General features: G+C 34.8%; 1 protein-coding gene across 1 annotated transcript; it reads right to left on the bottom strand.

The window, feature by feature from the left end:
- Nucleotides 1-11,408: 11,408 nt before the first annotated feature.
- LOC113286044 (protein WUSCHEL-like) lies at nt 11,409-13,427 on the bottom strand. Its single transcript, XM_026534764.1, has 3 exons — nt 12,694-13,427; nt 12,437-12,549; nt 11,409-12,298 (listed from the first exon to the last, which is right to left on the bottom strand). The coding sequence occupies exons 1-3, from the start codon at nt 13,307-13,309 to the stop codon at nt 11,684-11,686; spliced, it is 1,344 nt and encodes a 447-aa protein (XP_026390549.1). The 5' UTR covers nt 13,310-13,427; the 3' UTR covers nt 11,409-11,683.
- Nucleotides 13,428-15,206: the final 1,779 nt, after the last annotated feature.

Genomic DNA, 15,206 nt, shown 5'->3' with positions numbered 1-15,206 from the left:
ACACAATAGGATTCACTTATCAAATAAACAAGTATCAATGTTTGTGTGATTTACTTTAATTATAATAAAACAATTATAATGCGAAAAATATAAGTAAATGACACAGCAAGATTTTGTCAACGAGGAAACCGCAAATGCAGAAAACCCCGGGACCTAATCCAGAATTGAATACTCTCAGGATTAATCTGCTACACAAAATTACACCAACTTCGTATAGTTGAAACCAAGCAACTAAACCTATAGTTCACCTAGTTCCGTCTGTATTCATACGCCTCCAACTTATAAATAAGTCACGTACTTGGATCAATTCCTTTGGTTCATATTCCAAACAGTAAAGGAACAACAAATCTGTTTGATATAAACTCTCTTCAACCAAGTGATACGAGTCGGACAAAGGATCTTATGTTTATCTCAACATAAACTCCTTCGTCAGGTCCTTAGATCTATCTTATGTTCAATTAACAAAGTAATCATTAAGATTTTGCAATAAACACTCTTAATCCAAAGAATTGTGTTGATGCCGATCTACTCAACTAATCAATCCAATTCCATCACAAGGATAAAACCGATTATTAATTGGATCCTCATTTTACCGAAACAAGTATTGTGCACACCAAAGATTATGAACTCACAAATCAGAAATCTTCAATATCTTCTTCATCTTCAAATCCTCTTAGATATTCAATAAACACCTGCACATAATCACTTGAATCTCTTGTGATCAATCACGCACAAAACGGAGTCTGTTAACAATGGATTATCACAAGATCGTCTTTAGAACTAACAACAGTCTAAAGATCCCTGTCGAAACTCTGAACTAGTTTGAGTGAATCTTATATCAGAAGAGAAGATTCTCAATCATAAACAAACTAGGTGCAATCAAATTTCAACCACCATTAGTCAATCAAATCAATGAAAACAAAAGATAAACCGTAATTATCTAGTTTCCCACCAACGATACTGACTAGAGCTTCTCAATCCCAAAGAATACTTTAAACCGAGTGGACGTAAGAGATTTCACCTAATTAGGTTACTCTCCTCTCCGAATAGGCGGCTTCACAAGTAGCAGCACAACAAGAGGTAGTTTGCTATTACGAAGGATTAGTTTGCTAGAAATGCAAACTTCAGTATTTATAGACTAGGAAGTTTGGACACCAAGGAATTTCCAAAATCGAAAATATTCTCAAGATATTCATTAAAGCACAAATTCGGTGTCCGTAATTCCTGGAAATGCTCTGTCCAAAAATAATGATCGAAATTTCTCGGAAAATCTCTAATTAGTAAATGCACATTACTAATTCTTATTTCCCTACAAAATGAAATTAATAACCTTAATTAAAAGATTTCTAACTTTTTTATGTTTCGATCCTGGGATTCTCTTCCCTTAGCTATTAAGGAATAAATTTGAACAATTAAATAATAAACATTCACAGAACGTGTTCAAAGTATGTCGACATCCTAACTTTGTAAGTTCTCTTTCATACTTACAACCTTGAAACCGATTTGCCACACTTCCAAACAAGTTTATAATTGGTTCATATGACTTTTAAGAACTATGCGATTGATCAAATAACATTCAATCACAATCATGGGTTTAACGGTTCTACCAAAACAAGTTTCGGTTCTACCTCCATGTGAGTATTGTGCATAGTCACACTAGCTTTCTAAAATTCGGTTGACTAGGTACTAGGATCGTTTCTCCACATATATATTGTATCTAACTTGAATGTGTTGCACATGTCCATAGGATCGGTTCCCCTTTGACTAAAAACGTGTTGCACATGTCCATAGCATCGGTTCCCCTTCTGCTATAAACCTGCTGCACTTCATACAAGAATTGGTTACCCTTTGTGATGTATTGCACCTCTTATTAGGATCGGTTCCCTTTTTCCCAGTTTTGGCCAGACATAAAATCACAAACCCGATCATACCATCTCAAGTGATTGCTTACGATCGGTTTCACTAATAAAAGTCATACCAATACATAAGTCAGGCCTTTGTGAATAGTTCTACCAAGAACACAAACAAGTTGTGAGCGGTTATACTCAATCACACATATTGGTTGTTCATAATATAATCAATGAATAACAAAACCAATAACACCTGGCAATTTCCTTTTCGGTTCACAAACAAGTTTATAAACTTACTTCCTTAGAACACAAGTAAAACATTGTTCCCTAGGATGAAATCCTCACCTCATACCCATACATAATCACAATATCATTCAAATGATTATGGCGATGTCTTATCCATAAAGTTTAATGGTTAAGCAATAAACCTCGTATTGTATTCCTTAATACTATGTGTATCTTGAGCTCAAATATGCTTCGCAGTTTTGTTTTCAATATGCACGACTTGAAAGATACGTTAAGGAATGAAACAGTTCAATTCAAATATCACTAACCTCAAGTGGAAGGATGATTGTTATCGTTGTATCTCCTTGCTTCTTCACATCTTCAAGTCTTCGCAATACTTGTAATGTCTCATATCCTAATACTTTCAAGATAACCTATACGAAGTTGACTCTAGTACATAATCAAGCGACTCTTAACATGAGTTTTGATTCACTAAAATATGACAACCAAACTTGACATACCAACGCTTGATGGGTTCAACCGAGCTATGCTCTAACAGATTTCCATGTGCAATGGTTTATTACGTATTTAAAATTGAGAGAGGTACATGTGGTGGTTTTTGACAATGGGAATTTTTTTAAAGTTTATGTGGAGGTTTTGGAAGTAAATCAGGAATTTCATTTTGTATCTTATTTGTATTGTATCCTTAGTAACCCCTATGAACATTAAACTAAATAATACATAAAACTTATAATAATACTCTTATAATAAAAGTCTAAACCCTAAATATGAAAATTAAAATGCGGGTATGAGATGGGATCTTAAATCCCATCCTCATACCTTCCCCGCATACCTAGTTTCATGGATTACACGTACTAGGCATGTTCCCCGTTTGTACGGGTAAACCTTGCCCAATATGGACGGATAATCACGGGGTGAGTTTGGGTGGGGAGAATTTCCATCCCTATATGAAAACATCTTGGATGTGGTAAGCATATAAACTCAAATCTAAAAGATATAAAATATTTCGGTTTCGAGTCTCACCTTGTGAATTACTTGAGAATCGAGGAAAATACTTGAATATTAAATAGTAGGAGTTTGACACATGTTCAAATCACTATGTCGACAGTATGTGAACATTTCAAGTTCAATCTGTATATATATATTGTTTGTACAAACTCGAAGATCACCAAACATGTCGAGAATTTAATTAATAGGATCGATCAGGGATTTGTCCTTGACACAAGGTGTTAGAGAACTGCTCGGTCGAACTCGCAAGCGTTGCTATCTCAAGCTTGTTTGTCAAGTTTAGGTGATCAAAACTAACAAGTCTTGATTTCTAGTCTAATTATAGCTATGCCTCGGATTATGATAGAATGTGTAGTTGAGCTTTAGACTTCACGACGTTCATCGATTGAAGACAAAGATCTACTGAGGAGAGCTTAGAGGAACTTCATCAACAAAAGGTATGTGGAGACTAAAACTTATCTATCACTCAGAAGACTATTATATTCTATCTTCTGAAGAGACTAAATCGTATAGATATATAGACTTTTACATTATACACATTTGATATTGCGACCTGAGTTTAACTCGCTTATATCTTTCTCGAAATATGTGTTGGAAAGATTTTCGCTTTAGCTACATTAATCATTATTCTTGACGAGTTTATTTGGAAACAATTTATTTGTTGGAAACTAAATAATAAGTCAGAAGATGATCATGTGAAAATTGTCTTGAAACATCTTACATGATTTGTGTGAGTCAGTCATTTGATGTCGACACAGAATGTTTCGTATTGATCATTCGATCACTTGAAAATTACTTATAAGCTAATAGTTTGTGTGAGACATCTATTGGCGTCTTCTAAGGATGTTTAAATGATTCAAAATAGGAGGTTATAACAATTAACCATTGTCTTGATATAGCATAGTTTGCATACTAGTATGCAAACTGTTGTGGTACGATTCAGGTACGGGAACCAAGTTTGCATACCATATGCGAACGGTTTTAACTGTAAAAGTTCAGGAACCAAGTTTGCATACCATTATGCGAACGGTTTCACATAAGTTCGGTCCGGACGACAATATGCATACCAGTTTGCGAACTGTCGTACATGTCCAAAGTCCAAAACTTAAGTTTGCGTGCCCGTTTGCAAACTGAGTTGGTTAAAGTTCTAAAATCGGTTAAATATGATTCCGTTCTCATGAACAAATACATTTATAAATTAAGTAATGCAATCTTTTCAAACTGTGGCTAAATGTTCATGAATTGATTCTTGAATAAGTACTTTGTACAATCAATCCGATTTTGTTTCAATTGTGTCTTGTATACTTCTATGAGAATATAAACAATTGAACAACTCTATGAATAATACAATTAGATTTATTTGATTAACATTTGATATAAAAGTGTTTGATGAATGTGGTTAATACAAAAGTGTTCTTATTGCTAACTTCGATTAACTATTGTTGAGCCAACTCAATATACACATTTAAGTACGATTACCCATATCTAAATGAAGGTATATTTCATTTGTGTGTAACAAGATAAGACCATCTAACGGTGAAGAGATATTTTTTTGGTTTTAAGCAAACTTAGATTGAATCTTAAATCAGGTTTTCATATAACGGTGGATATTAATTGCTTTGTTTCTAAGCTATCAAACCCTGATTTGAAAGACTATAGAGGGAGAACTCTAGCAACTGGAAAACCTAATCGCCACACTTCTGTGTGATACTAGTTGCGTGCTAGATTCAATTCTCTTTTAACCTAGGTTTTTCCTAAAACCATTATAGGTTAACGACTTGAACACTTCATTGGGATTTTGAAGACAGACCCAACTATTTTCTATGTAGTTGCGTGCTCTGATCTTACTTGTTCTATCGTATTGAGTACTTTCTTCTCTAATATTGTCTCGATATTTGTCTATGATAGGTAAGATATAAAAAATAATAAAAAATAACTAGTATGCATAAAGGTATAACTGAATTTCGCAAGTTTAATTCCTTCGATTGTGTTTATGATCTTGCTTCATATATAATCCCAAAGGTTTAATTCATCGGGAAGTTCAAACACACTAAATAACAAAAAGTTACCAATTAGTGTAACATCGATTCATGAAGTTTATAGATAAACTATACTTCGTAAATCTATATACCAAAGTTGTATAAAATAACTAGTATATGCTTTGGAAAGGAAAGGGTAACAAGTGCACCACCAGCTTTTACGTTCGACAACTTGTATGGATAAACCCAATACAATTTCATGTAGACCAACTTAATGATCATTGACAATATGTATGTATAGTTTAGATCTCTATCTCTTCTCGATCAGAAAGACTAGACAATGGAGTCTGTAAACCTGATAACCAAAAAGAATACTTAGATGATATCAAAAATCAATATCCAAGATCAATCTAGTCGTATCCAAATATTCAGATCTGAATTCTGCCAAGTGTGAAACTTTTTATTCATCTTTCAAGATACGAATTATACAAGAACAAGTCTCGTAATTGATCTTAATTATATGGATGTATCTACTAGGATTGATTACGTACTACTTGTGCAAATCCTATTATAACGATAAATAACATAACGCGAAAAAGGTAAAACACTAGACACAAGAAGTTTTGTTAACTACGAAATTGCAAGAGGACAAAAACCCCGGGACCTCGTCCAGAATTGGTAACTTGTTATATTTAATATTTTTGAACTTAAAAAATGAACTCAATCTTATGTGAAAGAATATGATACACATAATTTAAGGAAGTATACTTGCGTAATTCAGTTTCGTAGTTAAAAGAGAATTCAGGACCGATCCCTTGTGTCAAGGATCGATCCCAGGTATTGGAACGATCCCTTGCATCAAGGATCGATCCCAGGTGTAAGACCGATCCCTGACCAATCCTATGTTAAGTTTAATTCGTATTTACATTTTTGATATGTTTGGTGATCTTCGGGTTTGTACAAACATCGATATGTATAGCGATTGAACTTGGAGTGTTCACATAATATAACATAGTGAATCGAACATATGCTACACTCTTATTACATAATATTCAACTTTTTTTCTTGATTCTCAAGACGAGATCCCGAAACAATATTCTTTATCTTTTAGACAGGGTCCTTCATCTCGAATTCATATCTCTAGTTATTGTATTAGTAATGTATACAAAAGTATGCTATATATTAATTGTCATCTAAGAGTGATTTCGGTACATTGGTTATAACACAATTGGAATTTATCAAAACCGAAAATATACATTTATTGTATATCTTAAGGATTTTCGGATTCGGTAATTTCATGTCTTCCAACGAAGCCTTGGTCATAACACTACAAATTTTAGAGCTCTTATTCTTACAAACTCATTCCGTTACACACGAACTTAAGTGATTATGTGGGAAGCCAACTCGTTGGTAGAGGCGAGTAATCTAATTAAGTGAAGTATCTTGCGTTACCTTCGTTTAATGTCTTCTTCTTCGGATCACGAAAATTTCAGTAGTACCATTGGCGGGAAACTAAATCGTATTGTTATTTTAGTTTTTGATTACTAATTTTATTGACTAAAGATATAGTTATCTTTGATTGATCGGACTTGATTATTCCATGGTCATTCCCTTCTAATATATGGCCACTCAGGTTTGTTTAAGGATTGATTATTTCATCAGATCTAGTGATTCGAGAATTAAAGATAAAACTAGTGATCATCCAACTTTAGTAGATTCTGTTTTGTTTGTGTTCACCATTAGTAGGAACCAAGTTGTTTGTGATATTTCGTGCACGCTTAGTTCCCATGGATCTAACGAATAAATTATTTTATATACGTCAAACTTATGAAAAGATCAGGCAAACTGGTTAGTTACTTTCCTCGTAAAATTGCTTGAGTAGAGCTTGCTAACTGAGATAAGTTATCCTTGTCTTGGTATGATCTTTAAGTAAAGAAGTTTATATATAATTAAACATAAGCTCCTTTGTACTAAACTTTATCTCTAACCATTGTCGAACTTTGGAGGTATACAATGTGGTGGTTACTGTAATATGTTAGTCATTTACTATTTTGGGTTACGATTTAAGGAGTTGAGAGCAGAAGTTTTTACAACAGGTGAAGCAACTTGAGATAACAAACTTTATCATGGGATTCACTTGCGTAGATCAGATTTGTTGTAGGCGCAGGGATATTGAAGAAAATGAGTAACTAGGAGTAGTTTATTTGTCCTTAACTATACGAAGTTGCGGTAGCCATTTATTGAAGCAGATTAATGCTAAGAGTATTCAAAACCGAACCAGGTCATGAGGGTTTTCTTCCTTACAACTTCCTCCTTGACAAAATCTTTTGTCTTGTTTGATTTACTATTATATTGGTTCAGTCACAAAGTTAAGCTATATACCAAGTTACATCTTGTTGAAGTAACTTTTTTGACAGTTATTGTTTTTCTAAGATTATACAAGATATATCTATAATAGATTGATACGATAATATTATGGTGTAGACCAGGATTTTATGTAAAACCCCAACAATATTGGTTTCGTTAGCTTCGCTTACCATATGCCCCCCACCCTCCTCCCCAACTAGTTGGTTTGCATAGTGCAGACCAGGATTTATATAAAACCCTAGAGTTTAAATCTTTCCCTCATCGGAAATTCGTCTGAACATCGTTTTTATGTGTGTAATTTTTTTCTTTTAATTTTTTTGGATTAAAGTATCCCATTTGAAATAGGAAGATTAGAAAGAACAAATTTATGTAACACCACTTTACTTTCCCGAGATAGTACGTAGTTTCCTGATCCAACCTTTGATTTTTTTTTTTACCATTTCTTGAACAATGTTATCAAAAGATTTTAACTTTGTTTTTTTCCTTTTTTTTTTTAATGTTCAACTTAGTCATTGTTCTCTGATGCACTGAATGAATTTTTATCTTTCTAAAAGACAACCTGATTTAGAAAAATTTATCAACCGCCCATATGCTAAACTTCTTCTCTGATGTTTAACGAATTTTTACAAGAAGATAAATCCGAAAGCACAATTTGGGGATACTGTCACAAATTGGGGGATACACAAAGAAAATAAAAATCATCTAGTAATTTATGAACCCATTATCCAAATAGTATTTGTAATGGCTAAACTACCCTTGAGTATCCCCCAAGTGTATTAACAGCCGACATTGGAAAGTGTTACCCGATAATGCCGATCGTGGCCAATTTCAAGGAAGAAAGTTCACTATTCACTCAATTGTGAAAACAACATTCGAAATTGTTTCAAATCGAATCGACATTGGTAACTAACAGTCAGTATTAGAATCATGAAAATCGACTATGTCGACTCCTAATATGCAAAAATGCTCCTATAACTTAGTTCGAATCGGTATTGAATTCAACATATAAACAATGCCGACTAACAAAGTCGGTATTGGTTTCATCAACAAAACAATACCGATAATAACAGTCGGTATTGCGTTCAAACAAATATCAATGCCGACCGTTACCATGTGTACAAAAGGAATATCAAAACAAACACAATACATTGAATGACCAGTCGGTCTTTGAGATACATAATTTTCCTTTTCAGATTCCAAGATTAAGTATTTGAGGTATTTGGACCTCTCAGATTGTGAATTTAATTAGTCACACGATGTGTCATTGAATCATTCCCATAATTTGCAGACATTATACTCCGCTGATGCATAGATGTTTCTGGGTTTCTTGGTGGGGTTAGGCATTTCAAAAATTTGAGGCATCTCGATGTTACAAGTTCTGATATAAGATTTCTACATGATAATTTTACGGCTAACCTCACTAAGATCAAAGTATTAGTTTGGGGATTTGACAAGATTCCTTGATTCGGAAGCTACTAAGATGAAAGTATTGCTCGAGTCATACAAAAATTAATATTGTTATCGGTATTGAAATTGATTTAGGTTTTAAAGGGGATAAGAAAAAAGATACCCGTTAGCCAAAATTCAGCTCCATATAACCATGAATATCCCCCAATTTGTGAGAATATTCCGCTTTTGTGCCTTCTTTATAAACAACTGACAACCGTCTGCAAAAAATAAATGTGAGACGATGGTATTATTTTTACTATTTTTAACACGACGAAGTTTCTTTCCTTTTTCTCTGAGTATCAATAATTTATAAAAAAAAAAATCACGAACATTACAGATGGATTCGGGGAAAGTGGGTTCCCCTGTCTTAAACCTCTTGTGGCTTTGAATTATCATAAAAATGTCAATTTAGTAAGACAAAGATAAAAATAACGGAAACGCACGGAAAACAAAATTTAGAGCTTTCAGATCCTTTATATGGAAGATCACTGATATCACCATCCAATGACTTAATCACTATACAGTGACATCTGCTTTATCTTGAGATCTTGTAATGGAGATTTTGACAAACTTAATGGTACTGGATTGATGAACATTTTGAATCTTTGATACAGGCCAAAGATCTGTTAATTCAAGCCCATGCAATCACAATCGGGAGAAAGCCCATGATGATGCACTTGTGCACATGATCTGGCCCAATAGAGATTTGGCTGCCTGTATTCTATAATTATTTTTGGCTGCCTGTATTCTATAATCTTGTGATTTTTTACCGATTGCAAAAGATTGTTGTAGGTGCTAGTGCTAACATAATATCAATCAAGTTTCTGTTCCAAAAATTCAATGGGACAATGTTATGATACCCACACCAGTCTCCGAGATTTGGCTGGCCCAATCCGCATGTTCCAAGGACTAAGATTATTACAAGAACATGTCCTTGGGTAAGGCTAAAATGTTCATCCTTGAGTGACCAACCTAAGATGTCCTTGCAGTACAAAAACAATATATGATATGCTTGATACATTCCCAATGTTCATTCTTGAGCTCAAAGATGTCACACCCCCCCCCCCCCCCCCCTACAGTTTCTTAGATTCTCTTGTCTATTGCAGATCCAAAACCTACCCCCCATGAAAGCTCATCAAGGAGGAGGATGGGCATATGAAAATTGAAGAAAATGTGATGGAAATTGATACGTGAAGATTATAAGGTACTTGAAAAAATGCATGTAAAGAAAATTAGAATGACGAGTTGCTTGTCTCATCAAACTTCTCATAATGGAAATTACGTACTTGAAGTTTCAAAAAGTTTGATAGATATCTTCTCTGGGATCTACAAACAACAACACTATATACAAAAATCGTTCACACATTCTGATCTATCTTCATATCCTTTTTTTTTTGGATCATCAAAATCAACATCTCCTTAACTCTTTCTACATCTCTCTCTTAAATTCTTTGTTTGTTTCTCACTCATGTACTATATGTGATGTCTGAGAGCTAAGACTAAAGCTGATATAAGAGACGTGTACAGGACTTGAAGTAAGAAAACAAGTAAACCCCAAATGAAGAAATGCATGCAAATGTTAAGTTTTGAAGAAATAGTTTCCAAAATCTTCTGGATGGAGACACTTTGTTGCTTAAAGCTGCATATTACTGATGAAGGATGGTTGGTGAGTGAGTGAATACATATATATATTCCCTATTCCTCCAAGTACAATTATGCTTCTGCATAAATAAGTTTTTTCAGATGTGCATGCCTATACTCGATCAGTTCATCTTGTCCATCCATCAATATCTGTCGTTTGGCCACCTACCTCGGCCCAAGTTATTATTACTCAAATAATAATAGACAAAACTTTGCTTGTACATATTCATTTCAGTATGATATGGGATTCTTGGTGCAAGATTTGACTGGGGTCAGCAATCGTTGACCAAGATTTTGACTAATTATTTGTGACATTTTGATAATTTCGGGTTTACTGTCCGAATTTAACCATCCACTGCTCTCTGAATGGTTTTCAACTTTCATCTTAGGAACAAAAAATGTTTGTAAGACCAAGTTTAGAACTGAAGTATATAGCGAGATCACCAAGATCAAAATAGGCGTGGAGCCATCACCCGCAAACACTCCAGTCCAGGCTTTAAGGACAACTTCTGAGAGCCTATATTCGTGCTGCTGCTGCTTCTCAGTCAGAGCAGGCCTCATGGCTCTTGTACTCCACGACATTTTGAAAACCAAGTCCTCCCGGCACCAAGCATCTTGGCAGCCAGATAGAGACAAATCTCCAAGACATTTTGAAAACCAATCACACGGACGTAACTCACTGAGCACATCGTACTTTTGAAGAACTGGTGGGTCCAATATGAAAAACCACGAGGATCTTCATTTTCCTAGATGATCAAGCATGGGCAATAAATCTTTACGGTAAATACAACAGTAACGCACCTTGATAAACTGTAGTCTTATACATCTTATCAATTGATACTTGTAGGAGAATATTGTTGTTGTAGAATGCAGCGGGTCCGCTGTGGAGCCCGTAAAAAACTAAGCAAATTATTCTTAGATAGTTCTACTCCTGACGCGTGTCAATGTCGAACAATATCTTTGACCTGACAAAATCAAAAGCTAAACTGCTAAACTGAAACCGAAAGTTTCCAACATTTCATAAAAACATAATGTAATATTAATAAATGGAGACCAATTAATTAAGACTCTGCTGATCTTCATGATACCAACAAGTACAACATAATCAACCTCGATTCAATCAGTGATGATGACTTTAATATTTTAATTCAATTGATGATGGCGACCATGAACAGTCTCTGGTGTTATAGGAGTGTAAGAATTCAGAGTGAGTTCAAGTGATGATGAAGCAGTCCTGTTCAAGTTTATTCCTCCATTCATGTGTTCTTGATGATGATGGTGATGATGATCATGTAATGGTACTACTACTGAAGAAGATGATCTGATATAATAACCAGTGAGTGGGTTATGGTTAAGATACCCATTTGATGTTTCCGAGTTTGATGATCCAACAAAATAGTTTGGAATAATAGTTTGGTTCTCCACCACCGGAATTTCAATATCTTCATCACCGGTTTCCATGGGAAACAGAGGGAGAGTTTCAATCTCAGGAGCTACCTCTTCTTCTTCGTTGTTGTTATCAGGTTCCTCCTTGAAGAGTTGAATGGGTAATATTCTTGATGGTTTTTCGACGAAAGCAGGACTATATGTTGACAATGATGATGAAGTAGTAGTATTTGAGGGATATTGATGAGTAGGTATCTCTTGATGATGGTAATTGTTAGTATTATGATTCTGATGAACACCAACCCAACCACCAATATTGTTACTTGTAGAGTTACCAATACTACTACTTCCACCAGCTGAAATTGAACACTCCTGAAAAACAAATATTGTAAATAGACTTTAGTAATTACACCAACAAAAACAAACATGGAATGGTTAGCATGCAATGTACATCTATCTCTCTTAATGGTAATGGACTACACATTCTAAGAGTAGAAAAAAGAGACATACCCTGAATCTTCTTTCCATGAGGACAGATCCATAACTAGCAGTACTACTTCCGATTGGTCCAACACTGGTTAGCATACCATGTGAAGAAGGAGGGGACGTTGGAGAAGGAATACCTGAAAACACTATGCATCATAAAAATTAGTCCCCCCGCTAAACAAAATGGACCACCAGCAATTAAGAAAAAACCCTTGCACTATAAGAGAAACGGACAATAATAATACATGGTTTATTTTTGTAGTTAAGTTTAATTACATCACCTGGATTATGGATGTTTCTGGTGGGATGATTGTTTTCAATGGCGTAATAATAATCATGAGGATGATGTAGATCAGTGTGTCTCCAACCATCACCACCTCCACCATTACCACCACCTCTAGTACCACCATAGTTTAAACCAACACCAATAGTTCCACCGTTACCACCATTACTAAGAGCTGAAGAAGTAGAAGATCTTTGTTGTTGCATGGCAGCCATGTCAAGAGTAAACCTTTTCTTTTGTCTTTCACGAGCTTTATGATTTTGAAACCAGTAAAACACATTTTTGCCTTCGATCTTGCCATATTGTGTTAACTTAGCCGATATCCTTTGAATTTGTTCAGCAGTTGGTGATCTAACTCCATTGTTATAGTAAAGATCTTTCAATATTCTTATCTGATCACTTGTGGGTGTCCACCTTGCAGTGGTAGTAGTACTAGAAGTATTATTCTGTCTACATAAAAGACTACTACTGTTCTTACTATTACTACTACTACTGCTTCCACTACCACTATCTTCAATATTGATGTACTGTACTTGCTGCTGTGGTTGTTGTTGGAGTTGGTGGAAGTTTTGCATTTGGTGCTGTGGGTCTTGCAGATGATGAAGATGTTCCATAATATTTCCGAATGAAAGAAGAAGAACAGAACCAAAGAGAAGAATACAAGAGAAAACACTGCTCACTCTAATGGTACTGATGGATATGAGAGAAAGAAAAACAGATAGAATGAAAGAACGAAACTTTGGGGTCTTGAGTTAAACATATAAAGAGTAGTGCAGAAGGGAGGCCAGGCACATGGGAGAGAGAGAGAGAGAGAGAGAGAGAGAGAGAGAGATAATGAAGAAGAAGAGATCGTAGAGAAGATCAAAAGAAGTATCTGAGCGAGAAGGACTGAAGTTGACAGATTAGGGTTCATATAAGAAGAGTAGGGGACAAAAATGGATAAAAAGAAATTTATGAATTCAAAGCCTTCCTTCTTTACTTGTGTGAAAAGTTTATGTCTTTCATAGAAACCGAGTACTTTTGTATATGCATGGAGGATATTGATATGATCTCTACAAGATACATATGATTTTGATAACAAAAATCAAGTAATTTTTGCTACTGAATGAATGAATGAACGGAAAAGAATAAGAAAAGTGCAGGCCAAAAAGTATATGGTAAATATGTGTGTTATTCTGAAATTTGGGATCATGCATCAATTTCCAACCCGACCCAAGCCAACCCCATATGTCAGTCATTGGGTCTCTAAGACAAGGAGGCAATAGGGTAGTATGTAAAGCTGTAACTTTTAAATGCCTATCATACTTTTCTGATTCGTTTTGATCAGATGTGTGCAGAAGCTATCTGATTCGTTATGTTCATTTTAAATGTAGTATTTGAATAACTTTTAAAAATGATTGAAGTTTTTTAGCTAAGTTATAGAATATTGAAGTACAAATCATGTTTTGAATCACCTGTAATTTTGGACCATAGTATGGTCAGTTTTCCCAACCAGGCTTCCAAAGGATTTACCCATCAAAATGTGATTCTATGTATGTTCATATCATTTACAAAAAATTCATTGGTAAATTTAGAGGTTCTAGTTAGCACATTGTGATTTTATCATTTTCCTTCATGTGGAGATATGCCAAATTTTTGCTGACCCAAGGTGATATTATTTTGATAAGATTTTCCATGTCCTTTTCTCTTTCAAGTGCAGACATTGAACTTCCTAAGTCTAACCACTTTAAGATTCATATGAAAAATGGCATATTAACCAATGTATCACCGGGGTATTAGAATATCAAACTTTAAGTTAAGCAGCGCATGTCTATAGATATGGTTTGAACGAGCAAAACGCGTCATATGTAATTTCTTCACGTTAGAAGAAAAAAACAATACTGTAAAAAAGGTGAAAAAGGTGGAAGTGGCCCTGGAGTGTTTTCTTTTTATGGGGATTTCGTACTGCCGCTTTCTGCATCCCAAAACTTCGGTCCTGACCACCACCACATCATGAGCTTCAAAGTCATGAATTTCATCATTTAAGACTTTCTTGGTTTCTGAATCCTTCATGCTTTTAAGGATTTTAGGGTGTCTCCTATCTACGGCTACGCTTAGTAATAATAATGGCCATGTTGAAAAATTCCTTCATGGGAAATGACAAGATATGATATAACAAGCCCTTTGTTGAATATACGACTGCTACAAGTTTTTCTTCGTTGCATCTTCCTCGAGCTAAGTTGATGATAAAGCATGATCATTTGTCAGTTTTTATTTGGATTTTTCCGGTCAAACTACAGTCTACGTTTGAATGGCTGGGTGGGGATTTTCTTGGTTAAACTGTTCTATAAACCGCCTACAAATTTAGTTAATTAATCTTTGTTTCGTTTTATAGCACAAGGCTTGGTCATGGCACTCATGACTCATTAAGTTGTGGGTGATCGATTGTTGCTTTTAAACATGTCAGTCTACTAACAGGTCTAGCTTGTTGTTTGGTTTCATGGTTTGTGTGTAGTTTATTCGAGAAAGCAC

The sequence above is a fragment of the Papaver somniferum genome, chromosome 6 (assembly GCF_003573695.1).
Source record: "Papaver somniferum cultivar HN1 chromosome 6, ASM357369v1, whole genome shotgun sequence".
NCBI lineage: Eukaryota > Viridiplantae > Streptophyta > Magnoliopsida > Ranunculales > Papaveraceae > Papaver > Papaver somniferum.
Note: the sequence above shows the minus strand (reverse complement) of the source record. Positions and strands in the feature narration are given on the sequence as shown.